Here is a 26,593-nt window from a genome sequence, read left to right as displayed (position 1 = left end):
TTTAAGCAATTACAGTTCTTAGCTCCTCAAGACGTTGTATACAAGGAGTTTTCTTCGATAGCAAATGTTATTACGAAATTTCCTAATCTTGTTGATGAACATACAATTCAAAAAATTGATGATGAATACAGACAATTAAAACTTGACAAAGATGTTAGTGATTTATTAGAATCTGGTGGAAGTAATGCAAAGCCAACTCTAAATGTTGATAAATTTTGGGGTGCCGTTGGTAAAATGCGAAATTCAAATGGAAACTTAAAATACGTTAATGTTTATAATTTTGTAAAAAGTTCGTTGTGTTTGCCAATGTCGAATGCGTCTTGTGAAAGGATATTCTCGCAAATCAACCTCATAAAAACAAAAACGCGGAATAGATTTATTAATAAACATGTCGCCTCCATTTTACATGTTAAACAGGGCATTAGTGAACATGGTGACTGCGTTTCATTCCAGCCAACTAAAGAAATGATTAACCAAATGACAAAAGCGATGTATAAAGAATGTGATCAAGAAGAATACGATGCTAATACGAATGTATAATTTTATTTAGATAACTTTTTGACTTTAAGAACAATATTTTAAATAAAACTCCAAAAAAAATGTGTCTGTTTATTTTGGCCCTTTGCACATTGTGAAATAATTGTATGCAAGTACCTCAATTTGTATAGAAAACACGCCTGGTACAACACACTGAAACGCGTCGACGCGCGGAAAAACGTTAATGAAAATCACGCGCTACGCGACGGGGCGCATTGCAGTGTGCAAAGTCCCTAAATGTTGAAATTATATTGGCATTATTTCGGCAGTTTTTGCCTATGAGTTTGGCAGGATTTGTCAGTTTTCTTGACTCAGTGGGGCAGGATCTCTAATTTAAAGTTGGTCACACTGATGTACACACTCGTTCAGTTAGTAGCTCGCTGACGTTATTTATGAACGCACGTGTTTCACTATGTGGTCTAATGAACGAGAATTACAGTTTTTGGAGTGCTATCAAACAGAACCTTTTTTATGGAACTTATTTTTTATGGATTTATTTTAAATTGGCCAGAAGGTTCTGCCACCAACTCAGCCAATTGATTTTCCATTCAAACTCAAATATTTATTTATTCAATTAGACTTCATAAAGAAGCACTTTTGAAACGTCATTACATATTTTAAAATTTACCACCGATTGGGAAAGCAGTATCTATAAAAAAGAAGCGTTTCTATTGATTCCTTAAAAATACAATAAAATACATTAACTATTCAGGAAGTTTATATATTTATTTCCCTGTTTCTACTGCGGTGCATAGTAATCATCCACCATCTTCTTTTTCTCCATGGTTTGAGAATTTTTTTTTATAGTAAATGTTTAAAAAATTATAATAGCTCACGGCACAAAGACAAATAGCAGCAGCTATTTCTACGTCCATTCTCGTGTAAGTCTTCAGTTCAAATGTTAGAACGAGTGTGTACAGGCATGCTCTCGACGAGAGTCTTTTCGGCCGAGGCTCTCGACGAGTGTGTACAGCCGCGGTAAGATTTAAGTATGTGAATTTTTAACAATGTCGTTACCAAGTGTCTTCTTAAGTTCCGATAGCATAGACTATAGAGTATAGTGAATCTTTCCATAGGGCATAACAAGTACAATACTTCAGTATTTTTCATATTATGCTTTATGAATGAATACCTATAACATTCATTGATTCAGTAAGTTACTGTAATTGAATTAGGTAAATGGGTATTTAAGCATATTTCTACAAAACTATCTCCTATTGCCATCTAGCTAACGACTGCGCTAATCACATTGGTTTTCAGTCCCAAACAATGAGTAAGGTATGTCAGCTGGTAACTCGATGACTTTACTAGTCTTGGTACATAATACATTACATAGCAGTTCTACATAAAGACGCCAGATGGCGCTAAAATAAATGTGCAAATGGTATGTGTTTTTAACTTTTTAGTTTTATAGAAAACAAAATAATTATTTAAGTTAGATTGAAGAGTTAATACGAACACTAGGCAAAACATAAATTATTCCTTTTGCCTAGTGTTCGGTGTTATAATAATTTAAGTCAACACGTTTGTCAATAGTATTTTCACATAAATTGTTTTAACCGCGACTTATCGCCAGTTTACTCAATTGGAAGTCTAAAAATAATGAATTAGCATCCTTGAATCAATGAAATCAGACGTTCGAGAGGACTAAACAAGTTGTGTTCCGCCGCTGCGTCCGTCGCGCCCCGGCTGCCGGCACCTCGCGCGACAATGACCCTTGCTATCCTGCGCAGTGCGCACCCCTATTTAATGTGCATTAGACCGTTTCTTGGACTTGCGGATGTCATTGAAATAGTAAAATAACTTATTAATTAAAAAAAATGCTATTTTTAAACTAAAATATTTAAAACATTTAGAACATTGTAACTAAGTACTTTTTTTTATTTTCAATTTAAAACTGAGTACCTACTGACTGATGACCTTGTTAACTTGTTGGAGAAGTTTTTCCTCAGTTTTTTCCCAAACAGTGTTTACGTCTTTTCAAAATTGCTAGATGGATTGTTCGACATACTTCGGAAATTAATGTATGTAGTAATTAGTCAAGGCACAAGTCAGGTAAATGAGGGGATGTGACGTAGTTTTGGAGTTCTTCCTACCGGCTACCGATATCTTACATTTTTTTATATCCCTAATATCAGATTTTCACCATAAATTCTGGGAAAACTGAAAACTGTGGCCATACGTCTTAAAATCACGTTATCTATCTTTATTTTTACATCTGTAGGTACATGTCCAAGCTGTAAACATAATTTAAAATAAAATCACCGCTTGCTAGAAATCCAGTGTTGCAAATCACATTACATCTCTTGCACAAACGTATCAGGTGGTATGATTGTTTACACGCGGTACAATGGGTCGAGTACCTCGTGAGGGGAGAGGCGCCCTCCCCTCCCCCCGGGTCGGCCGGCGCACGAGCAAGTCGCAAACTGGAGCCAGTTGATCGCCGCGCAGCCTTTAGCCCCGTTTGTTTACATATTCATTATACGCGACATTACTTCATCTCAAAATATCGCAAGAAAAACAGTGAAGTGTGATTAAACGTTCGAAGTTTTTTTAGGTTTACAGTGAGGTTAATATTTAGAATATAAACGTGGCAACGCGGGCTCCGTATTGTTTAACAAGGTATTTTGCATTTGCACAAAGTTGCACTTGCAAAGAAAATTAGGTAACGGGTCGTGTTTTAATTAAAGATTTTGAAGCACAAAATCACATTGGAATCATCTAAGTACTGAGAATTGAGATGCATATAAGCAAATTTGAATATTGTACGCAATATTATAATTGTGAAAGGTTATTCTTTGACCTGTAAAAGTACATATTTTCTCTTGATTTTACAAGATCCAAACATTATAATATTCCTTTGTTGGTTCATACGTGAGGTAAATCACTGTAGCATGACTTGTATGTATTATGTATAAAAGTCCCTATGCCTTGGCAATACATTCAGTGACCACATGTAATTATAAACCTACAAGACAATACAAATATGGTATATAAAATTTCATGATACAAGGCACACAAATAGCTGCTCCGTTTTAAGAAATTAACTTTCTCGCCTTTTTAGTTTCGGTTACTGTGCTTTCTAATAGATAGGAACTGTTTAAATTTCCTAAAACAGAAACAATATATTTTATCATCCAAGTTGCTTGTAGGTCACTCGTAATAGGTAGTTAATGTGATAATACATGACACACATAGTTAAGAACTCATTAGAATCAATGATAACAATGTTCTAACAGGGTGTGACGTTTTGTACTCAAATAATTACGATAAGCAAAATCGTTTTAACTTTTCACTTATCCAGAAAAAAAATTATAGGGTAGGAATACGAATTGGGACTCCTTAAATCGTGAAAGTGAACATACGTGAATTAAAAAATATAAATATTCAAGTAAATCACTCGGTCTCGTTGAAAACTGCTCTCAATTAATTAATACTAAAATAAAATATTGTTTTTCAAAATATTATAAGTATACCCAATATCAAAACGATAATAAAATAAAATAATTTCAATTATGCTTAAGTATAATAATGCTTACTGTTAGCGACGTTATGTACAACTGTACAAATATTTGCAATTTGCTATCATAGCATTGCAAAATATTCACGTAGGTACGTAAATTTATATTAAAATGCACCGTTGATATTGCTGCGACACTATGATCTTCAATAATGACACTCAGCATTATTACGCTCGCATTGTTATTTGTAGATCAAGTTGGAAATATTATAATGGCTGACATGGATCTAGATACCCAGATCCCAGGATAGAAAGTTAAATAAACTATAATACTTATGTATCGTCTCTTCAAGTTTGTAAGAAGTTAAATTTGCTTTCTGCCGTGGGACTTGTTCTTATTTAATCCTATCTCATAAAATATGGCAAAGTCAAAGAAACACACAAATCATTTAAAACCGCAAGGCTCACCGTAATGGTATCAAAAAGCCTGCTAAGTTCAGACATAAATCTACTCTTGGAATCCCAAGTTCTTGAGGATTCAAAGGTTTTCCAAAAAGGGTAATCTTAAACCAGCAAAAAATTGTCACGCGCAGCTGAACCCAAAGCAACCAGACAAGCAAAAGCCAAGAAATTAATTTAGTTTGTAAGAGGTGAAATAACAAATGACTGTGTTAATGGTTCGCCTCAACTGTATGAAATAATTAACTCGTAAATTAAAACGTGATAAACACTCAAATTATGGTAAACTAGCTTTCCGGCCATGCTTCGCTTGCATGCACTTCGCTATCGCACAATAGCCGATTCTCATATGAATATTAATAAAAAATTACAATTTATACATATTTAAATTTATTTAAATCAGTGGTAACCTGTAACTGTTATGTATCTGCGTAAAAATGCAACACTCAAAAATGAAAAAGTTACAGAGATAGAAATAAAAAAGTAGTTTTGACCGAGGTTATTTTTTTTTCAATAAACTTAATTTATTCCACATTATAATAATGTTCAAATTGACCCATTTACTTGAAAACAAATTCAATGCAACTTTTACGTCATTGGTGCTGATTTTGTTACACTGATCTCATGACAATAGCTTATCTGGTTTTGAATGGGTTTGGTAATATACTGTGGTACCTTTTAATCGACAATTGTTTTGCGCTGATAGTCCACAATGATGTCATTACTTTAACAGAGCTTTGGTATACAATTACGCGAAATTAAATCTGAACATTTGTATGAATTTTCAATTCACTGATTTGGGGGCGTACTATGACATGTCATTGCCATTCCATTGTAGTTGAAATGAAGCTATGCAAATATTCTATATTCCATGGCCTGTCGCAGTAAAAATGTCTTTTATTTATGGTTGCATGGCATGCTACGCCCCCTGAGATACTTTATATTCAAGGTACTTGTAGCGAGACAATGTAGGATCAAGCCTTGCACTTAACGAATGAATTTTAACGATGTAGCGTAATTAGTAATGTCAACGTCTTGTAGGCTATGCGTTTCTGTACCGTGTACAGCGTTTATCGAATTAAACCCTGTCACGAGATCATTTAAATTCAAGTGTTGTATTTTTGGAATACTTATAATATTTCCTCTGTTGATCTTCGACTAAATAAATGCACGATTGCCTCACTATTCAGTCGATATAATATGAAAAAAAACTTCTTTTCGAAGATAATATGGACATAAGTACATGCTCTTAGAGAAGTTCACGCTCAAAGTTAGAGGTACATATTAAATATACTACATACTGTAGTAATATGTAGAATGTTATCATGTCCTCGTATAGTGTGAAACTACGTGTAATTCTATATGTTTCATTTTTCGTTCTACTTGCTTGTGATCTAGGTTAGAACATATCACATTTAAAGGTGGAAATCCAAAGTTCATATGCCGAAGTAAATTAATATTTCTGTCGGCGAACATTGACGAAGAACCACTTGTAGGGCCTTCATACTAACTAAATAATTATTTACGTGACGTAGCATAATGGGCGGCGATTCAGATAATATGCGATAATACAGTAGACACCAAACATTACACTCGTTGCTTTATGCTCGTCACTAATGATATTTCTTCACAGTTTTTGCACGTCTGCAAAACCGAACGGTTATGTCATGGACGCCTGACGATCGAATGTGTTTTGTGCTTCAAATTTTTATTACTTATTTGCCTTTCTTTACTATTGAAGGTTTCTGTGTGAGTGGTTAGAAAACGTATCAAAGAAAGGCAATTTAGTTATGTGTAAATAAAGTGAAGTGTTAAATCGATACAATGAAAGATCCGCCACGATGTGAAGATGTAGCAGATAAACTTGTTCGGTTATATTTTGGCTGGAGGCAAACTTATCCAGTCCACAAACTACAGAAGAATTTGTTGCCAACGACCACAGAAAGGGTAATTTTAAGTTTTCAACTTTTTTATCATAGTTTTCTGAATAATAATTAGTTGAGTATTAATTGGTCATACTTCAATGTCTTAAGTTTCTTTAAAGTTATTAAAAATATGGTTATTGGTTACAGTTTCATAAACATAGGTGTGGATACAATCTATTATTCTCTTGGTACACTTTACTTTCTGTTTCGAACTTTAATCCATGACTTGTGTAGGTATTGTTGTGATACAATACAATAAATTTAAAATATTTAATTAAAGTTATAAAAATTCGTTAACCAAGGTTCCGCATGTTATTACGTGCACCACGAGTTAATCATTTATTTTAATTAACTCTCTAACACGTAAACTTGTCATTTCCTAGTTGAAATATTGAATTTTATTGTTTCTTTATGGTTATGTTTAATTAAACAAAAAGTAACATGTCTGAGGGAATGAAAAGCCAACTAACATTTGTACGCACTGAGTGCCATTGTTATGAACAAACTTTCACGGAGCTATTGTTCTGAAAGTGGTGGAAAGCATCTCATTAAGTCAACAGTTATAGTAAACTGTAATTGGCGATGGTGGATGTGCGAAATAACTTTGATTATTGAAGATAAATAATTAACTATAGAAGACGAGTAACAATTTGTTTTGGTTTTATACCTATTAATTAATACATAAAACCCGCAGACGGATATCGAAATTATCAATAGATTGTGAAGAGCACTAAATCATTGTTGTTTGTTTATTGCCAACCTCCCAAAGGAGAAGACAATCAAATGAGTTACAACGTGTTCAATTTGTATCACATAATATTACGATAATTAATCGGCAGCTCAACCAAGTAATTAGTTGTATTGCTTCGTCCAGTAATTGCTAAATAATTGGTCAGTGAAGAGCGATCTCTTAACAACCTTGAGGCGGCTGGCAGGAGGCTAATCTATCACATTCCATTACGATACGCTCCGTGTTGACTAATGCCTAAGTAATAGCTAGAATCTAGATAATGCTGACAAGAGTTATGCTAACATTTACTTTTCGTTATTTTTAATCCTCCAAAAAAGGTGATTTTTAATAGCTTCTATTTCAAGCATGTACATATTTCGAAACACATATTTTCCTTGTATGAATCTATAAGGGTTCATTCATTATGTAGGACGTAGCTTATTAATGGATGCCTCCTCATTATTTTTGATTCAGCTACGATACAGCTTCAAGAGGATCTAGTCATCATAACACAAAAAGAAATGCATAGTGATTGACCTATCGTTTTCTTCAGACACCCTATTAGCTAAATAGGTCAACACAGTTGCCCAGCAAGCAGATGTCCCCTTAATTAATTGGTTGCACCAACTTGTCTTAAAATAAAGTAAGAAGAAGTATGGGCTATACTTTGTTGTAAGGGCTATACTTGGAGGGACTATAAACTTCGTTATTAAGACTCATAAACTTTTACCTCCTATCGTGACGAATATTGGTAACGTCACTAACGGTATATCGAGAGTCAAGCTTGACTTTGGGCCACGGCGATACAATAATAGGATTATCCGCAACAACTAACAAACCATGAAATATTACCCACCGACTCTCTATTATACATCAAGTTCGATACATAAAGGGATATTCTTGTGCGTCGCGAGTTATAATAGCATTAATTGTCTATTGTTGTTCTGATAGATGGAATATATCTTTGAAATCAGCGGAGAATTAAATTGTTATGTGAATACATACCTATACATATGTGTACGAGCATATCATAATGTGTACATTATGATGTAACGTAGGTACTTACCTATTAGATTTCTTTCCAGATATTTTATTTTATTCGCTTTATGTACCTAACAGTTATAACTTATAACCTATAACAAAAATGTATACGAATAAAGTAAACCTAGTTATCAAAGACGAAATTTATTAAATACGCAGTACTTTTATAAAACAATGACCACCTTTGCGAACTGCGAAGGTACTTTAATATTTATATTTTTTATGTAAATAGTTACTATTTATCTAATTTAATTAAACAAGTGTAGTCCGTGATGCCCGTTATGTTTTTGAAGCGTCTCATTGTTAGCAAACGCTACTTCCCGTCTATTTGATATATCTATCCGTAACATTCTCGTATATTTATATGTTTAATTGGTAATTAAAACCGTTAAAATATGTTCCTATTTGAATTTAAAGTTTGTTTCCTGTTAAAATAATTAATAAAAGTGTTAGTATCTATAGACATGACTTATTCGTTTTTAAAGATGAAATCTTTAATAAATATTATTTCGACATTAGTTATATGCATTCGTAATTCGTATATTCAATTATATTTTAAACTAAAATATATTTTCATAGGGTAATAAATGAGCGCCTTCCATGAAGTAATTACTATAATATACACAACGTTGCATTTGCTAAGATGACTGAATGGCGGATAAATTGTATGATGATAGTTAATAAGTTTTCTTTATTTGTCCGAATCCTACATGTTTAATTATATTTAAGTACTTGTATGAAATAGTGTGACTATAAAACATACTTATCGTATCCATTATACGCTATGAGTCATTTAATCAAATTAACGTTGCATAGATCTAGAGAAAATGCACTAACTGTAACCTTGCTTGCCTTCCGTTGAGTGATCGTTTTGGTGGCTAATCAAGTGCTCTAGAAAACATTATAATATGTTCTCATTTACTTCGAATGCCAATTTATAACCGATTATTTCAGAAAAACTAAAATTGTACCAGTTGAAACTACTTCTGAAGTTAATTTTGCGGCTAAAACTTATTCTACAATCGGTATCTAAGTGTTGGGCTTCAGTTGTGTTTGCGTCGCGTTAGCGCTCGACTGTGCGCCTCGGTCTGTGTATTTTTACTAAGCGTTCCTTTCAATAACATTGAATCCACCGTGATATCTATACAATTTTGATTTTAAACCGTACGTTTAAATGTTCAAATCTCTGGTCATTTTGGACATTACGAAGTTCTAATTGCCAAAAGTGTGTTACGCGAAATAAATTGCAATAAATACAACTTTAAAATTGTATCTATAATCGCGCAATTACGAGCACGTTTACACCCAGCCTTCAGAATAAATATCAGTTCTCATTGTTAAATTTTCTGTTGCAGGCATCATCTTTTAGTTGGTCAATTCGATTGCATAAATCAGCAAGAATGGCATATGCAAATTTCAATAAGTGCAAATGAAATGTAAACAAGTTGCCTTGAATTATGGGTCTTCAAACTATTACATATCTGTGATTTAGCGATTGTTATATTGCATGCACGAATACGTTTTAGTTATGGTATATCAATTTACTTACTTTTCAGGTTGTTTTCTCATGGTGTTTGTTGATTTTTTTTGTCACGTACCTAATCTATTCCAAATCTGCTAAATATATTTTCATTTGTGATATCGAGTTCATCATTTCTTAATGATTACAGGACTTCAACGTTTTTCTTGGATTTTTAAAGAACGTGTAGTTTCTGTTAATAATATTATTCTAATCATAGCCTGAACCGACTATATAAATTATGTTGTTTGACGCATTTCATAACATTAACAATTCGATACGCACAATATAAGGGACCATAAATGCATGCATTTCCGTTGGTAACACCAATATTGGGCATGGACAAATTAGTCGCAATAGATAATAATGATGAACGATCTTATCAGGAAAGTACTACGTGTTGCTTGTCTTCATGCTTCGTGCTGTATCTTATTTTAATAGTTTACCAGAAAAAAGTTACAACTTACATTCGATAAGATATGATTTTAGGTAAAAACTCTATTAAAATGTGATTCTTGAAAGCATTGCAAAACAATTTGTTATTATCTTTACGCTTTCATTGCTTTGCTCTCAAACGTTATTTTGGTTTGAATTCATCTCGGCGATTGTATAATAATTAATAAGCATCAACGGTAATTTTAATCTCATGAGCCGGGCGATCATCTCGCTTCCTTCTCGGAAGGTGCTCGCGTGATCACTGATGGACACTCTTCGGTGCGTTCACGGAATTCATAACGTACGCACAATCATGATACACGGCATCTCTCGCACGTTGTGATTACGTTTCGATTGCTTTTTGCCCCGAAAGATGCAATCTTCTATGCATATTGACTTAGCGAATTCCGTGTCGCTTTGTCGGACATTTACTGTGTAAATTACTGCACGATTCTGCGGCTTTTGGCCTACTAAAAGGCGACTTATTGAAGTTATCCATAATGGGATGTAGCATGTGGCACGGTGGCTGAACGCGAGGCCGTGTTTGGCCACTGGTGCGCGAAGGTCAAGGCTCCTTCGCGCCGTTGGCCTGATACAAACAGTTCGGTGTTGCATCTTGACCACTCCATTGCCCCGCTTACTCTAACGATAGTCACTTTTATTAGTGTCGTATACAAGTGATCAAAATGCCTGCCAACCTTAAATACATAGTTTCTCACATTTTGTTCGACAAAAGTGTTAGAAAGTGATATGTTAAGATTATGCCAGTGTTGTGAAAATATGCTTACGTAAAATAATGCAGGAAGATGAGGTGAAACCCGTGCCTCCTCCACGATACAAAAAACGAGCGAAATTAGCTTCTAACAATGATCGTCAACGGAGAACTGTAACATGGGTAAAATTTATAATTAAAAGTTAATTAATTAACAATGACAATAATAATTCTAGTTTAATAGTAATGCCTGTCTAGAAATTGAAACAACAGGAGAATAGAAAATGATACATATCAATATATCTACATCATCTACAAAACCTATGCTTCATTAGTAATAAAAACTATAGAAGCACATACAGAACATAAGCACATACCTCAATGACTGACATCAATAACTTGATCATTGAAATGAATCGCGAATCCCACAAAAGCCTGCGAACACAGACAAAACAGCTGTGTTACGAATGGCCTTTGAAAACATCATCCAAGTGTTCAATAGAACGATTATCTTGGATGAATAGTTCCAATGTAAAGACCGCGTGGGAATGAAAACGACTTGAACGTATTTAAAATGGAGCTGTGATTTTGTGCGATTTTTTTTCACGAGATACCGTGGACGTTTTTATCTAGCCGATAAGATTTTTTTTGTATATCTCGAATTTATGTTACGTATCGCAGATCGATCTAACGTTTGCACTGCATACATCTTAAATGTGAACTTCTGCGTAAACTTTGCTTAGTTCATTCAACTTTATACAATTTACATAAAATTAGTAAAACAGTGCATCCCACGAATAGGAAAAGCGAATGAACAATAACAAAATGTTTTCCAAATTCCAGGGCCCAGAGACATGGGTGGGTGTGAGAGCGTTACGAGCCAGCTCCGGCGGTATACTCGACCCAGATGACCGCGTGTGCGACGTGGCCGATGACCGCGAGACGCTGACTGCTGAGTGCGCGAACCAGGCCCAACCGCGCGCCGCGCAAGCTGATGGCGCGAGCGGCTCGTCCGCGGGCACCGCTTCCCCTGATATGTTTCGGGTGCGTTCATTAATTATTTTATAATAATTACAGTAATCAAGTGCATAAGGGTTGTTAATCATGTGGTGTGATTGCTTATTGTTATTAAAACGTATCTGAGAAGCATTTAGAACAGTGGGAAAAACATTGATTTTAAAAATATAAATAAAACAAGGAACGCATTATTTGATTTTATAGTTAGGTAAATATTATTAAATTCATAACCTGCTTTCTATTGCATAATTTAACTACGTTATAATGTAGGTAATGTATCATTTTAATATAATAGGTATACAAAATAAAAAAAAATTCAAACTACATATTAACATGTGGATACGTTTGCAAAGTAAAAGTTTAAACAATAAATAAAAGCGTTAATAATAGATGATAAAGTAAACAAAATTCCCTATACATGAAAAAAGTACTTTTCGTTATATTCACAATTATTATTTGATTCCAATTTTAAACTAAAAAAAAATTTTATGGCAAAAATAATGAACTCATCTTATTAAAACAGTTGCCAGTATCATGGTAATGATGGTAGGTAGTAGGAAGGTAGTAGGTTTAAAATAATTAAAAAGTAAGAGCTATGACAGCCAGCGCCTGTTCTATTTTTAAATAAGCGCGGGTTTTCAAGTATAAAAATATTAGGTATGATAATAGACCTAGATCAAATCATGTCGTGACATGTCTGAAAATGTTCAGCTTATGAAAAAAATTCAGTGTAGGCAATAGGCATATATTATTACGAGCAATAAATAGCTCACATTAATTGTTAAATAATATTTAAGTTGTGATAATTTGTGCAAATGGGATCTTGTTTTTCTGGTGCATGTTCGTGTAAAATAAGAACTAAAAAAGTGAGTAGTGTTATATTATTTTCAAGTTTCAAACATTTCTTAATTTACTCCCTCTAAAAACGTCAAATTTCTTTCATAGAATTGTAAAACTGTTCATACTTATTTTATAATTTATAATTTATATGTATTTGCCAAATGCTACATTTTGTGGTAACATAGATAGCAAAACACGTAGGATATTTGTGCTGTTATCAGAATTTTAAATTGTACTGGTTCTTTTTATCACTGTTCGTACATTTTTTCTTCAATTAATTTGTAATTTTGTACCTTGTGAGTTATAACATACCTACCAATATATACTAGTTTATCTATCTTTAGCTAGGTACTTTTAGTTAAATATATGGTGGAATAAAAAGCATATAAAACATACATTACCTACATACCTATAAAAAAGCCTTTTTACAAATAAGTAGGTATGTGAATTATTAAAATAACGTATTCGAAGACAGTATGGCTATTTTTTATATTATTCAGGTTTCTAAGGCTATTATTTATAATACGTTGACTCATAAATCACTGATCATTTCTTACAATAAAAATTGCAAACTGCAAATCAGACACGGCTAATGTTATGAAATAGTATAGTATAGGCGTTGATACTTTATAATAAATATTATGAAGTTATGAACGTTTTCATGTTAGCGAAACGATAATCAAATTTTTTATTGATACGTAATGGGTTACCTTAAATTCTCGTTAATAGTAATACAAACCTATATGGTGAATAATTTTAATTGACATGTAATTACTCATAACTTTTGTCGCATGAAACTAATATGGATGTTTTGCAGAATTGTAGATAACGTGATTGAACTAGGCTAACTGGATTAGAGAATGGCCAGCACGCTAGCAGGTTGATATGAGTAAACACTAAACGTGATATTATAGTTCATTGTGGCTATAAATCGATTTTGCTTTAAGTAAATAGATTCTAGAACATATTTAATAAGATTACAAAATATATCGGTTTGTTTAACAGAACGCGTTGTTATAGCGCAAAGTATTATCTAAATATATTTCGCGAATTGAAATTGAAAGTCACTCTGATTAGTATTATTTAAAAGTAGATCCCTGGGCTTCACTAGCGAGGTATAAAATGTATGTGTGCTATCAGATAATTTATCTTTGTAAGTACCAAATTTCATATAGATTCGATCAGCTGTTTTTGCGTGAAAGAGCAACAAATATAAAAACATTTTAAAATACTTTAACGCTTATAATATTGAAGATAGTAGGATAATAAATAACTGTAATATAGGTTTCAAAGACCCGTCTATGAAAACTAGAAATTTTTTAACACAAATTGCCATATAAATAACAGTTATTTCAATTTCAATTTTGTGGTAAATTCAACCACAATTGAATTTCTTCCTCATCTTTCTTCTAAGATAATCTTATCTAAATTTCATGTAAATATTGAAAATGTCGCGCTTAGGTTTAATGTATTGAAAACTGATTGTATACACAATGTAATACAATAGATACTGAAGTCTGTAATTTGCGTTCGGAATCAAACGTTATCATGTAAGCATGTGTGCACTGTATTGTCATTGTCAGCTCAGGTTACATTAGTATCGGGGTTGGGTAGTTAGGTACCAAACACACCTTCCTATGGAATTGGAGTCATAGTGATAATATGTGTTATCGTATTTCGAGTGAACGAAGGCGATACAAAACTATGACACGAAGTACATTGTAATAATTGACTCAAAACATTTCCGTTTTATGATTTTTGCAGACAATTAAAACTATAAACGATTTCATGTATGTACGTTAAAGTTAATATTGCATGTAGTTTTAACCAATCTATAAAATATCTATTGCAATCATATTGTAAAATGACCTTATTATGAAAGACAATACAGTTTTTAAACAGTCAGTTTTTTTATCACAAAAGAAACAAAGATCATCAAAGAAACTTAATTGGATAGCATTTTGCTAAGAAATAAAAAATGTTCAGTATTTTCTATTTTATTTGAAAAAGTCTATGAAAAGACAAAACTTCCAAACAGATCTTCTATCGAATATGGCATATTTTAGTGGTCTCAATCAGAGGCGGCTCGTGACAAAATTTTATGGGTGTTCACTTGAAATAAAACACTGAAAATACATGGTGTAAATCAGTACAATTTATTTAAAAAAAAATATATATAGATTCCGGGATTCAGGGATTCCGAAGACTCATCATGCTCATAAAGCAATTTGAAATGCACCACAAAATACGACACAATCTATTAACCTTCGTAAAATATGTCTGTTTTCATCGACACGGTCATTGAACTCGCGTATTGACTTTCGGTATACCTACGCGGAATCTAGTGCTTTACGAATGTCTTGTCGTCCGATAGACGCCAATTGCAGTTCATTCAACAAATGGTACCGAGATTGTGAATGTTTTTTCATCTTGATTGAAAGATGAGCTAAGTCGTCAACGCCCGTTTCAGTCCAAGCACTCTCACCTCCGCCGGCCGCGCCCGCTTTAAATAAAAGACACGGAAAACAAAATAGTTTGTTGCTTTCATCACAACCACACAACCACGGTGTTTTCACATATTGTTCAGATTTAAACACACGCGTATATGTTTTCGTTTTTGTCGTACATTTTTGCGTAAGATCAAGTTCAGGCCGTGGCGGTCCCTTATTAGCTTTACATTCAAGCCGAATTTGTACCTAACGTTTTAACACACTTTTTAATGAACGCCACATTATAATTATTGTTCATTTTAACACTCACAAGTAATACTGATAACTACAGGCTATTTCAACACGTATTTTATAATTTTAATTAGAAAATTGCATGAATCGCGCGCGTGCATTGAAGTTGACTCGAGTGTTTGTTTATATTATAGAAGTGGAAACTGGCAACGTCGCGCCGCGCGCGCAATCGCTGTCCTGCCGGGCGGTAAAAACGAACCGGCAACGTTTGCGGGTGCGGCGCACCGAATTTTGCTACTTTTCCATAGAAAATCTTTTGTTTCACGCGCAGGGCTCTGGCAAAACCCTCTCTTTCACTCCTATTGGATTTCGTATTAGGAAATGTACTAAATCTTTTTTCATTGGAGCGCAATCGTGAGCGCTCCGCTTCGCGCGTTACATAATACAGTAGGTATTATACAGGTGTATGGGATGATGGAATGATGGATATATTCATTGGTATTAACAGTAGTTTTAAAGATTACGATTGATTTTAAATAGTAATAATTAATGTTAATAATTAAATTAAGGAGTATGATTTTATTATAATTATTTATGGGAGTTCACTGCACCAGCGCTCCTTAGGGCGAGCCGCCTCTGGTCTCAATGATTGCTTCATAAATTGCTGTTCCACACGTAAGTAGATATACAAGTGCACTATTTTCAGGGGGGAGGTGGAGTCGGTGGCAGTATGCGGGTACCAAACAACGACTCATGCGTGGAGGTTGGAGCTGCGGATCTCGAAGACGGCGCTAACGGGCTGCAAGTGCGTCGTGGCAGCGAGCCCACCTTACACCAGGATACGCTACCACCACAGCGACAGGTGAGATATCAAATCTATATACACACAAGCACACTTTTGTATTTATTACATTGAAATTGGTATTTTTAGCTAAACTTTTATAGTGGTTGTATCAAATTTGCTTCTTAAATAAGGGCAGTGTACATGAATAGTGAATAAATACCTTTTGATTCATTATTTATTAATTTGTAAGGTACTTGAGAATATCTCAGCTTGTAAAGTTAGATAGAGAGCGATTCTATTTTGTTTTGCAAGCTTATAGACATGTAAAACTAGTTTCACAACTTGCTGAATAGTCATTGATAGCCCATTTAACACTTTGGCGTATTTTTCATACGTTATTTACCATTTTAACTGACAGATAAATGAAAAAGAATATAATCTAGCTAATAATATGGCAGTATTACTTTGAATTAAAAAATAATAACATGTGTACACACTTATTCAGGTGTCAGACCAAACGAAGCGCTGGTCAGCGGCGGTAGTGTGTCGCGACGACACGCACGCGCCGCGCTCTGACCGCTCGCACGCACACGATAATGCGCACTTTCAGAGGCAGACCAATAGACTGTCCATGCAGTTCTCGGGGCCTGGGTGAGTTGGAATTATTTATGTGATTTGGTCAGTTATAAAATTGAAATATACTTCTTGTTAAAATAATCCGATGTGAAAATAAAAGAATTGATAAAATATTTGGACTTTAAAGACGTAGAAGAATTAATATCTTACAAGCCAGTCCAAATCCAGTTTTTCTTTTGCAAGTAGCAATTCAGTCATTATTATGCAGTAACTCTCTATATTCTGTGAACTTTAAAATATTTAAGAATAGGTACTTAGTTTGTTTTATCCACGTTTTAATCAGATTTCAATTCATCATCCATAGGAAACTATCTTTTACCAATAAAAACAGTATAAATAAATTTTCATTCCAGCAGTGGTGTATGGATGGAGGCAGCGGAAAGAGTACAAATGTACGGCAGCAAGAGTCTACCGAGGGATGCACGCAGGGAGCCGCTAGGGCAGGACACTAGCGAGCATAGCAATAGGTACGTTTGGACATGAGGATAAATAATTAAACCTATTAAATGTGGTGTGGATAACTGTTCTTGAGCCATAGGCCAGTAAGAACAAAATATGGCAATTTAATAAAGAAATATATAATATTCTTATTGAGGATTGCTTTCAATCAAAATCTATTTAAATGGTTATGTGAGCTGAAACTTAATCTCTCCAAAGTTAATCAATTTATGCATATAATGAAATATAAATAATAATTAGTACATGATACATCATGATCTAAAGTTCTTTTGATTTTATGAGCCTATTTTAACGTCTTTAGAACTAGAATAAATTGGTATTTACCTATTTATTATTTCTCAGAGTGGAAGATATGTTGCGGTGGGTGTCGGGCGTCAACAACGTGACGAACGTTCACACTGCGCAAGAACGACCCGCGGATCTCATTAATGAAGGTATCACTGAACTTTATAATTTACCTATATGATACCTATTATGCTAAAACTGAAATGTTTAGATGTTATGTGTCAAAAGTATATTGACCAAATGATTTACTTTTTAATTCACTGAGTATTTTGAACAGTAAATCAAGACACTGAAAGTTGGATGACTAGTCATATTAATTAAGGATAAAGAGGCATAGGTACTTATAGGTATATTAAGAAGAGCTGGAACGTCAACACATTTACACATTGCACATGTTAGGCCGGGAGATACTGACACAAAATTTCGGGTCATTTGTAACAGGATGGCGGTCTAGAGGGGTCTTAGTACGCAATGACAAAAAGAAAAATGATGGTCAGAACGCTGTTACCGGCGGACTAAAAATTAGTGCCATACTGCTACAAATCGTTCAAACTATGAATAAAATCTTACAATAAGAAAAAAATCTTATACACATTCGTCACCTCCCACAGGTATGGCATTATCACACTTCTATTTATAATCATTCAGGAGTTGTTGAAAAAAAAAATGTAAGGTGGTACAAATCGTTTGCCGAGAAAAAAAAAATTCAAAAATTTGAAGATTTTCCGCGGTATGGCGACCATTTGGAATCGTCCGAAAAGTATGGCATGGCGATTTTAGTAAATGGCTGCACGACGATGGTTACCTGTGCAAAAATGAGCCCGGTACAAATGGTTGAATTGTTTTTTTTAAATCAACGCATTCACGTCGGTATGGCGGACTGTAAGTCACATCGTAACTGTATGGCATGACACTACCGCCTACATCTTTTTTAAGGGCTATCGGTAAATTCTAAAATTTTTGTTTTACAAATCGTTGGACTTTCGCTATTTATCCGACGACTGTGACTAACGCCCACGCGACTAGTCCGCCGGTACCAGCGTTCTGAGTTCTGACCATCATTTTTCTTTTAGTCATTGCGTAATAAGACCTCTGTAGAACCGCCATTCTGTTACAAATGACCCGAAATTTTGTGTCAGTATCTCCCGGCCTATGTATGTGTCATATTTTGCAATTGTTTATAAATACAGGGTGATGTAATTGGTGTAGTACGAATATCTAAAAATCTATGAAGAATTTTGTGATACAGTAAATGGAAGAATTATAGACTACTAGATTGCCACCCGCGGCTTCGCCCGCGTTTTCAAAGGAAAACCCGCATAGTTCCCGTTCCCGTGGGATTTCCGGGATAAAACCTATCCTATGTGTTAAGCCAAGTTACCCTCTATATGTGTGCTAAATTTCATTGTAATCGGTTCAGTAGTTTTTACGTGAAAGAGTAACAAACATCCATACATCCATACATCCATACATCCTTACAAACTTTCGCCTTTATAATAGTACTAGATTTCCGCCCGCGGCTTCGCCCGCGTTTTCAAAGGAAAACCCGCATAGTTCCCGTTCCCGTGGGATTTCCGGGATAAAACCTATCCTATGTGTTAATCCAAGTTACCCTCTATATGTGTGCTAAATTTCATTGTAATCGGTTCAGTAGTTTTTACGTGAAAGAGTAACAAACATCCATACATCCATACATCCATACATCCATACATCCATACAAACTTTCGCCTTTATAATAGTATTAAGATTAAGAAAGATTTTACAGTATTTAATAAAATCATTTAATTTTTTGTTCATTTTCATTAGAAATGTCAATTTTTCTCACCAAGGTGGAAATTTGGATGATAAGGATCTTGTTAGAAAAATATAAATTTTGACTAAAATCGGCATTTTTTTTTCAAAAATCAAATTACTAATTAATAATCAGAGTTATCACGTCATTATTAAAAAAAATAAGCCAAACTATACACAATTTTTACCTACTTGATGCAATCCTCAAAGATCATGGACATAGTGTATTGCGCCTTCCACCATACCATCCAGAACTCAACCCAATAGAGTTACTATGGGGCATAATTAAAGGGCAAGTAGCATCACAAAATGTGAACTTTAACTTGAAAACTGTGGAAGAATTATTTAGAAAGGAAACAAATGCTATTAGTCTGGATATGTTTAGTGACGTTTGGAGAAAGACGCGAGAACATGAGGAAAAATATATTCAATTAGAACCAAAAGTAGATTAGACACTGACTCATTTATAATAACATTAAGAAATTCCGACAACGAAACATCGAGTTCTTCGAGCGATGAAAGTTACAGTGAAGTAGAAGATTACGATTATGATTAAATAGATTCTTCTTCTTCTCTATAGATACTGCTTTCTGAATTGGTGGTAAATGTTAAAACTGTTAAACTGTTATGACGATTCAAAAGTGCTTCTAGAAGAAGTCTAATTGTATAAATGTTTGAGTTTGAGTTTAAAACCAATAGTGTGAAAATTATACAATAAACATGTAACACATATTTGTTAGCGCGTATTGGTAGGTATTACGTACTTACTACAAATATAATATTTCTTAGTTAATATCTTTACTCGACCAAAGTCAGGAATTTAATTATTATTTGATAATTGAATGATTATTAATACTTTTATCCAATTGGTGAGGGGTCCGGAGGCCCACATCCCTTCCTATCCCCTACCCATCCTCTCCTCCCCTATCCTTAATCCCTCCCATCCTCGCCCCTTTCTCCCTAATTCCTTCCAAATCCCTTAATCCTGGTAGGCAACAACCATAACCTCTGTTATGGTCTATGGGCGACGCAACCTGCTTACCACCAGGCAGTGCGTCCGCTCGTTTGCCTTCCCATAACATAAAAAAAAAAAAAAAAAAAATTGATTATTATTAGAATAAATAATTAACTTCATCAATTGATTTACTTTTAAATTATAATTTTAAAGGTAAATTATGAGAGCTTTCATAAGCAATTATATTTGCATATATTTATCTACAACGCACCATTTTACAATTCAAGTCTAAAATGAAACTAGAGTCGCATTTATTTTTGAACATACTGTAAGTGAAATTGCATAAGTGTGAGTACTGTGAACATGCCAGCTTTCCCTAATTGACCGATAACTAATGCTTAATTTGAATACTTAAGCAAAGGCTGTTACCATTTTATTAATCCATTTGAACAATTATTCTGCCTGATGGTGGGTTAGTATCACTTGAAATTAATAGTATTGCGTTATTTTGGTTTGTTATTTTATATATTCACATTCATTATTTACTAGCGGTCCGCCCCGGCTTCGCCCGTGGTACATATTTACGTTTTCTCTACATAAAAACCATCCTCGTACTTGAAGGAATATAATAAAAAAAGAATTATCGAAATCGGTTCAGCCGTTCTCGAGTTATGCGCTTACCAACACATTTTGCGATTCATTTTTATATATAAAAGAAGATACGTATATGCTAATTCCATTTCAATTTTTACTCTTCGTGACTTTAGTAAAGAAACCTATAACTTTTTAGATCAGATACTACCCTGTCGACGCTCCCCTAACAAAGTAAGAAGTACATTATGTGATTTATTATAGACCACACAATTTACTGCCACTTTTATTTCATTTCTAGGGTTCTGTACCAAAAGGGTAAAAAAGGACCCCATTACTCAGACTTAGCTGTATATGTAATAATAATAATAAATAAACAAATCCCCAGGTCGAACCAGCGAGCGAGCCATATCCATGGAAGTCCCCGTGAGCCCCGCGAAGTCCCAGGGGCTTGGGGCTGCGGGGGCGCAGGCCGTGCCCGTGTCGCTGGTCAAGGGGGAGAAGGGGCTCGGCTTCACCATCACCACACGGGACAACCCCACGGGGGGACACTGCCCCATTTATATTAAGAATATTTTGCCTAAGGTAGTGTTAACTTTATTCCTACTAATATTATATGCGAATGAATCTTTGTCTGTCGGTTTGTTTTTGAGTTTTTTACTAATCATTTCTTTGTTACTGTGTTGTTTCATAATAATTCAAAAGATGAGCCCTTTGAGACTGATCTTGTAGAATTTTTCATAAGTTCTAATTTGTAATTTTAAGCATGAATGAAAATTATGATCAGATTAGTCTGCTGTCTGGCCAGTTGTGTAAAAACACTAAATACATACACTTAATAACCTAAATAATTAATTTTTAATTTGCAGGGTGCAGCAGTAACAGACGGTAGATTACGGGCTGGGGATAAACTGGTATCAGTGAATGGAGTGTCTGTATCAGGGCTTACACAGCAACAAGTGGTCGCGTTGTTAAGGAACACGCCCACTGACTCCACTGTGGACATACTTGTGGAACGGGCACTGCCTAATCGGACACAGGTATGGTTATATTTATTGAAGTGAAAACTTTTTTAGCGGCGTTGAGCACTTTTTCTATAATGGGTATAAAATCTTAAACTCGCGTCAGGACACGTGACCTGATCGAAAAAGCGTAAGACGGATACCGTTCCAAAATATCAAACATGCTCAACGTTAATAATCAAGTTTTCACTTCTGCCGGCACTCCCGCGGTGCAATCCGTCTTTTTTTTTCTTCCAAATACGGTAGAGGAAAAAAAATTAAAAATATATAAAAGGGGCGTAGGCTGCGTTATTTTCATGTTAATTGAGCAAGAGAGAAATTTTCTGACTACTGAGAAAATTAAATGGATCAACCAAGAAACACATATTTGTGTAATTGTATTTTACTGCTGTTGAAAAACAGCTTAACAGCAAAATAAAATAATTTTATAATTTATGTCCTTAAAACAGAAGACAATTTGTCAAAAACCGCCAAAATTATATGCACACCCCAATTTTCAGGTGGTTAACATTTTTATCCCAATTTCGCTTGACCTGTTAAATAGTAAGTGTTTCTATAAAACTTAAATTCTACCTTAATTACAGAGGGTAGAACCCCAACAGAGTCCAACGAAATACGCAGAAAAAGCAATAGGTGCCCCCAAACCAGAGAGCGAAAGGGCCATAGAGAACGGCAGAGTTTCCAGTATTGTCAATGCTATAAATGCAAACAACAACTCTACAAGAGGCAGAGTTTCCAAGAGCTCTTCGAAAGATGACCTGGTCAAGGATCAGTCTTTAGATTCTGCGTTGCAGGATGCTTTGAATTCTTCCACGGGATCTGTGAGTATGATTTTGGTCTAGAAACTTCTAGAATCATTAAAACTTTTTCAGAATACATGTTGTTCTTTTTGCTGTGTTACTTTATACACAAATATTTCTTCGCTGCTTTCATAGATTCGAGCTGACAGTTTTTATGGCGTGGACACTTCTTAAATTTTTTTAGATCTTTTTCAAAATAACATAAACATTGTTCTTTTTAACATTTTGCTCTGTTGTTATTTACAAACATTTCTTCGCTATTTCCAAACATACTTTTGAGCTGACATTCTTTTTTTATCCATAATTTTACTATTTCAGGTATCAGGGCTAAGAAATCGTCTTATATTAAGACTAGAAGTGCCAGTACACGAGTCGGAAAAGGCGGGTTTAGGAATAAGTGTGAAGGGGAAAGTGACGGCAAGTCCGAAACCTCATGACTTGGGGATTTTTATCAAGTCGGTGCTACATGGAGGTGCTGCTTCTAGGGATGGCAGGTAAAAACTTTTTATGAGGTTATTATTTAATGTTCGATTTAGTTACTTTTAAATTTTGTATTGAATATTTTCTATGCATTTTTTAATGTTATTGGGAATAATACCTAATATATTATATAAACATAAGTTAGATGTGTCGGGTCTTGGTTTATATTTACAATAATTAATAAAAATCGAAAAGTTAGAAATAAAACAGTTTTATTTTATTTTTTGTGCACTATAACATCAATTTATGATCGGTCACTAGAAATGATGTGAATAGGCTTCTTCTGGGTAGGCGAGCTCCTAAATAGATCGCATCACTGCTTTACATCAGGCAGGATAGCGGTCGAACGTCTACCTATTTATTAATTGTAAATTACTTTCTTGATTTTTAGCAGTGAAAATCATCTAAATTATAATTATATACCTAATCACATAAATTACGACCATTTAATAATTATTATTGGCAGGTTGCACACAAACGACCAGCTACTCTCCGTGAACGGCGTGTCGCTAGTGGGCCAGTCGAACGCGGAAGCCATGGAGACGCTGCGGCGAGCGCTCGTGCACGCGCGGCCCAACGTGCGGGGCGCTATCTCGCTCACTATTGCACGGCGTACTGGTACGTAGTGACTGAAGCCATGGAGACGCTGCGGCGAGCGCTCGTGCACGCGCGGCCCAACGTGCGGGGCGCTATCTCGCTCACTATTGCACGGCGTACTGGTACGTAGTGACTGAAGCCATGGAGACGCTGCGGCGAGCGCTCGTGCACGCGCGGCCCAACGTGCGGGGCGCTATCTCGCTCACTATTGCACGGCGTACTGGTACGTAGTGACTGAAGCCATGGAGACGCTGCGGCGAGCGCTCGTGCACGCGCGGCCCAACGTGCGGGGCGCTATCTCGCTCACTATTGCACGGCGTACTGGTACGTAGTGACTGAAGCCATGGAGACGCTGCGGCGAGCGCTCGTGCACGCGCGGCCCAACGTGCGGGGCGCTATCTCGCTCACTATTGCACGGCGTACTGGTACGTAGTGACTGAAGCCATGGAGACGCTGCGGCGAGCGCTCGTGCACGCGCGGCCCAACGTGCGGGGCGCTATCTCGCTCACTATTGCACGGCGTACTGGTACGTAGTGACTGAAGCCATGGAGACGCTGCGGCGAGCGCTCGTGCACGCGCGGCCCAACGTGCGGGGCGCTATCTCGCTCACTATTGCACGGCGTACTGGTGTGTAGTGACTAGTGTTTGTATGGAACAGGGGTGCCGTGGAGTCGTTGTTCATTTAATTAGAACGAAGTTTCTTATCACGCTGTGAAAAGGGACTAGACGGACAAAATTAAGACGAAAAGTTGTAACACTTTTTGTAAACCGTGCAGCGTGCGCGTGTTTCTCTGTCTCTCTCTCTCAAAGCGAGTCAATTAGTTTGTAACTTCCATCCGGGTGTTCCTTAACACCTGTTTATTTATTTTGAAGTGAAAACTTCTTTAGCGACGTTGAGCACTTTTTCTGTAATGCTAGGCGTCCATTAGAGGCGGATCGGGCCGGGCCGCATCGCAACGGGCCGTCTCTAATGGACGCGCTGTTTGCTCCTGCGTCCACCTGTACGGGGCGCGGCGGACCGCCTAGGCGGATTTTATCTAACAGACGCTCGCCGCTTACATCCGCCTGCCTGCGTCCACTAGACGGGTCGGGGCGGGCCGGGCCGCAGCGCACCGCCGGCAGAAATCCGCCTGCGAAGCGATATCCGCCAATGCGTTGCGGCCCGCCCCGGCCCGATCCGTCGCTAATGGACGATGTTTCATACAAAACATAGGCCGGCGTATTTTTGCGTTGCGATGCGGCCCGGCCCGATCCGCCTAGTGGACGCCAGCCATAATGGGTATAAAATCTTAAACTCGCGTCAGGACACGTGACCTGATCGAAAAAGCATAAGACGGATACCATTCCAAAATATCAAACATGCTCAACGTTAATAATCAAGTTTTCACTTCTGCCGGCACTCCCGCGGTGCAATTTGTCTTTTTTTTTGGGAGTAGAAATTGAATAGAGTAGTGTTTTATTATTAGAGGTAAATTACAAAATATACAGTAGACCTCGCCGTAATTTAACGAATTACAAGGTACTCTTTCGTAAAACATGCGGACTATAGGGGAATCTCTAGGCCGAACTCTATAATCTGACAAATTCGTTACTCCGACACTGCTTTGCAAAACGATTGTCGGAATATCGTTAGTCTACAGTTGCTATTTCATAAACTTACTTATTGAAATAATTTTGTACTTCTAACTTCATTCTTCCTGAACTGCATCTGTTAACATGGAATTAAATTTTACTAAAACACAATTATTATTCCAGACAGCACAGACAACCTAGCGAGGTGGAAGGACGACACGCCACCCAACGGGAACGACACAACCAATTCAAACGAAACATCCCAAAACTACAACACGGTAATCTACAACAGCGAGAAACCAGACATACAAAACAACAACCACGACGACAAGAAAACTATCGTCACAATAAACAACAACAGCTGGATATCTAACCAATCAGATGACAGCAAGGGGTATCTAGAGCGGGACAAAGATACGATTCCACACGATAGTAAGCGAGATAGCTTTGAATGGAGTCGCTTGGACGGTTGGAACCCGGTTATAGATCGGTTAACCGGGTTAAGGAATGAGAGCTATTATATGGCGACGCAGTTAGAAGCACCGGCACAAGGCAGGTTGGGGCATGTGCACATGGCACGTGCGCCTGCACATCATCATGTTATTATTGAAGAGGATTATGGCACCAAGTAAGATAATATTATAGTCTATATTGTATGTATTATTATTATTATTATGCCCATGTATATCTCTCAACAGTAACATTTTATTTGAGTTTGTGTTTCGCAAATTCACACGGGCGTTCATTGCTGGTAAAACTTTTGATAAGTACTTAAAAAATAAAAGAGCATTTGTGCCGAGCACACGTGTCGGAATTGAAACTTCTTTGGTAAAATAAAAAATTCAAAAATACCAGAATCGTTGCCTTACCCCATGACGTGACGCTATTGTCAAGACACGACCTTGAAATTTTACTCAAACGCTCCTAAAGAAGTTTTACTTCAAAATTAACATTGATACATATTCTAGTAAAAGTATTAATAAAGGTACACTCCCACTAGGGGCAGTAACGGCGGTGAATCCGGCAGCGAATGCGGTGGGTTCAGTAGAGATGCAGTTGGTCGTCGCTCTATGTCTGAGAAACGACATGCTGCGTTAGATGCTAAAACCACCGGCACTTATAAGAAGATTAAGGAGGTTAAAGCGGCTGGTAAGTGTTGTGTGTACTTAAAATATTTCCAAGTTTGTAACAATGTATTGTAATGTTGTAGTTTTAGCTGTATAATATGTGAGAAGCATCACGCTACCTTCGAGGACCATCAGGGG

General features: G+C 36.0%; 1 protein-coding gene and 1 pseudogene across 1 annotated transcript in view; both read left to right on the top strand.

The window, feature by feature from the left end:
* baz (par-3 family cell polarity regulator) overlaps positions 1 to 26,593 on the top strand; it is a 49,055-nt gene that overhangs the window by 14,291 nt on the left and 8,171 nt on the right. The window contains exons 2-13 of the mRNA XM_090105025.1: positions 11,662 to 11,862; positions 16,063 to 16,218; positions 16,646 to 16,791; positions 17,130 to 17,243; positions 17,578 to 17,669; positions 21,246 to 21,442; positions 21,727 to 21,897; positions 22,464 to 22,700; positions 22,998 to 23,173; positions 23,626 to 23,777; positions 25,512 to 25,956; positions 26,329 to 26,477. Coding sequence (XP_089961151.1) covers positions 11,662 to 11,862; positions 16,063 to 16,218; positions 16,646 to 16,791; positions 17,130 to 17,243; positions 17,578 to 17,669; positions 21,246 to 21,442; positions 21,727 to 21,897; positions 22,464 to 22,700; positions 22,998 to 23,173; positions 23,626 to 23,777; positions 25,512 to 25,956; positions 26,329 to 26,477 — 2,236 coding nt within the window. The remainder of the gene's footprint in view (positions 1 to 11,661; positions 11,863 to 16,062; positions 16,219 to 16,645; positions 16,792 to 17,129; positions 17,244 to 17,577; positions 17,670 to 21,245; positions 21,443 to 21,726; positions 21,898 to 22,463; positions 22,701 to 22,997; positions 23,174 to 23,625; positions 23,778 to 25,511; positions 25,957 to 26,328; positions 26,478 to 26,593) is intronic.
* Positions 4,417 to 4,637, top strand: LOC149905973 (large ribosomal subunit protein eL29 pseudogene; annotated as a pseudogene).

Source organism: Colias eurytheme, chromosome 9 (assembly GCF_061535395.1).
Source record: "Colias eurytheme isolate Ceu_HAF_F1 chromosome 9, ilColEury1 Martin Lab GWU primary, whole genome shotgun sequence".
Lineage (NCBI taxonomy): Eukaryota > Metazoa > Arthropoda > Insecta > Lepidoptera > Pieridae > Colias > Colias eurytheme.
The sequence above is the reverse complement of the archived record's forward strand: the minus strand, read 5'-3'. Positions and strand labels throughout refer to the sequence as shown.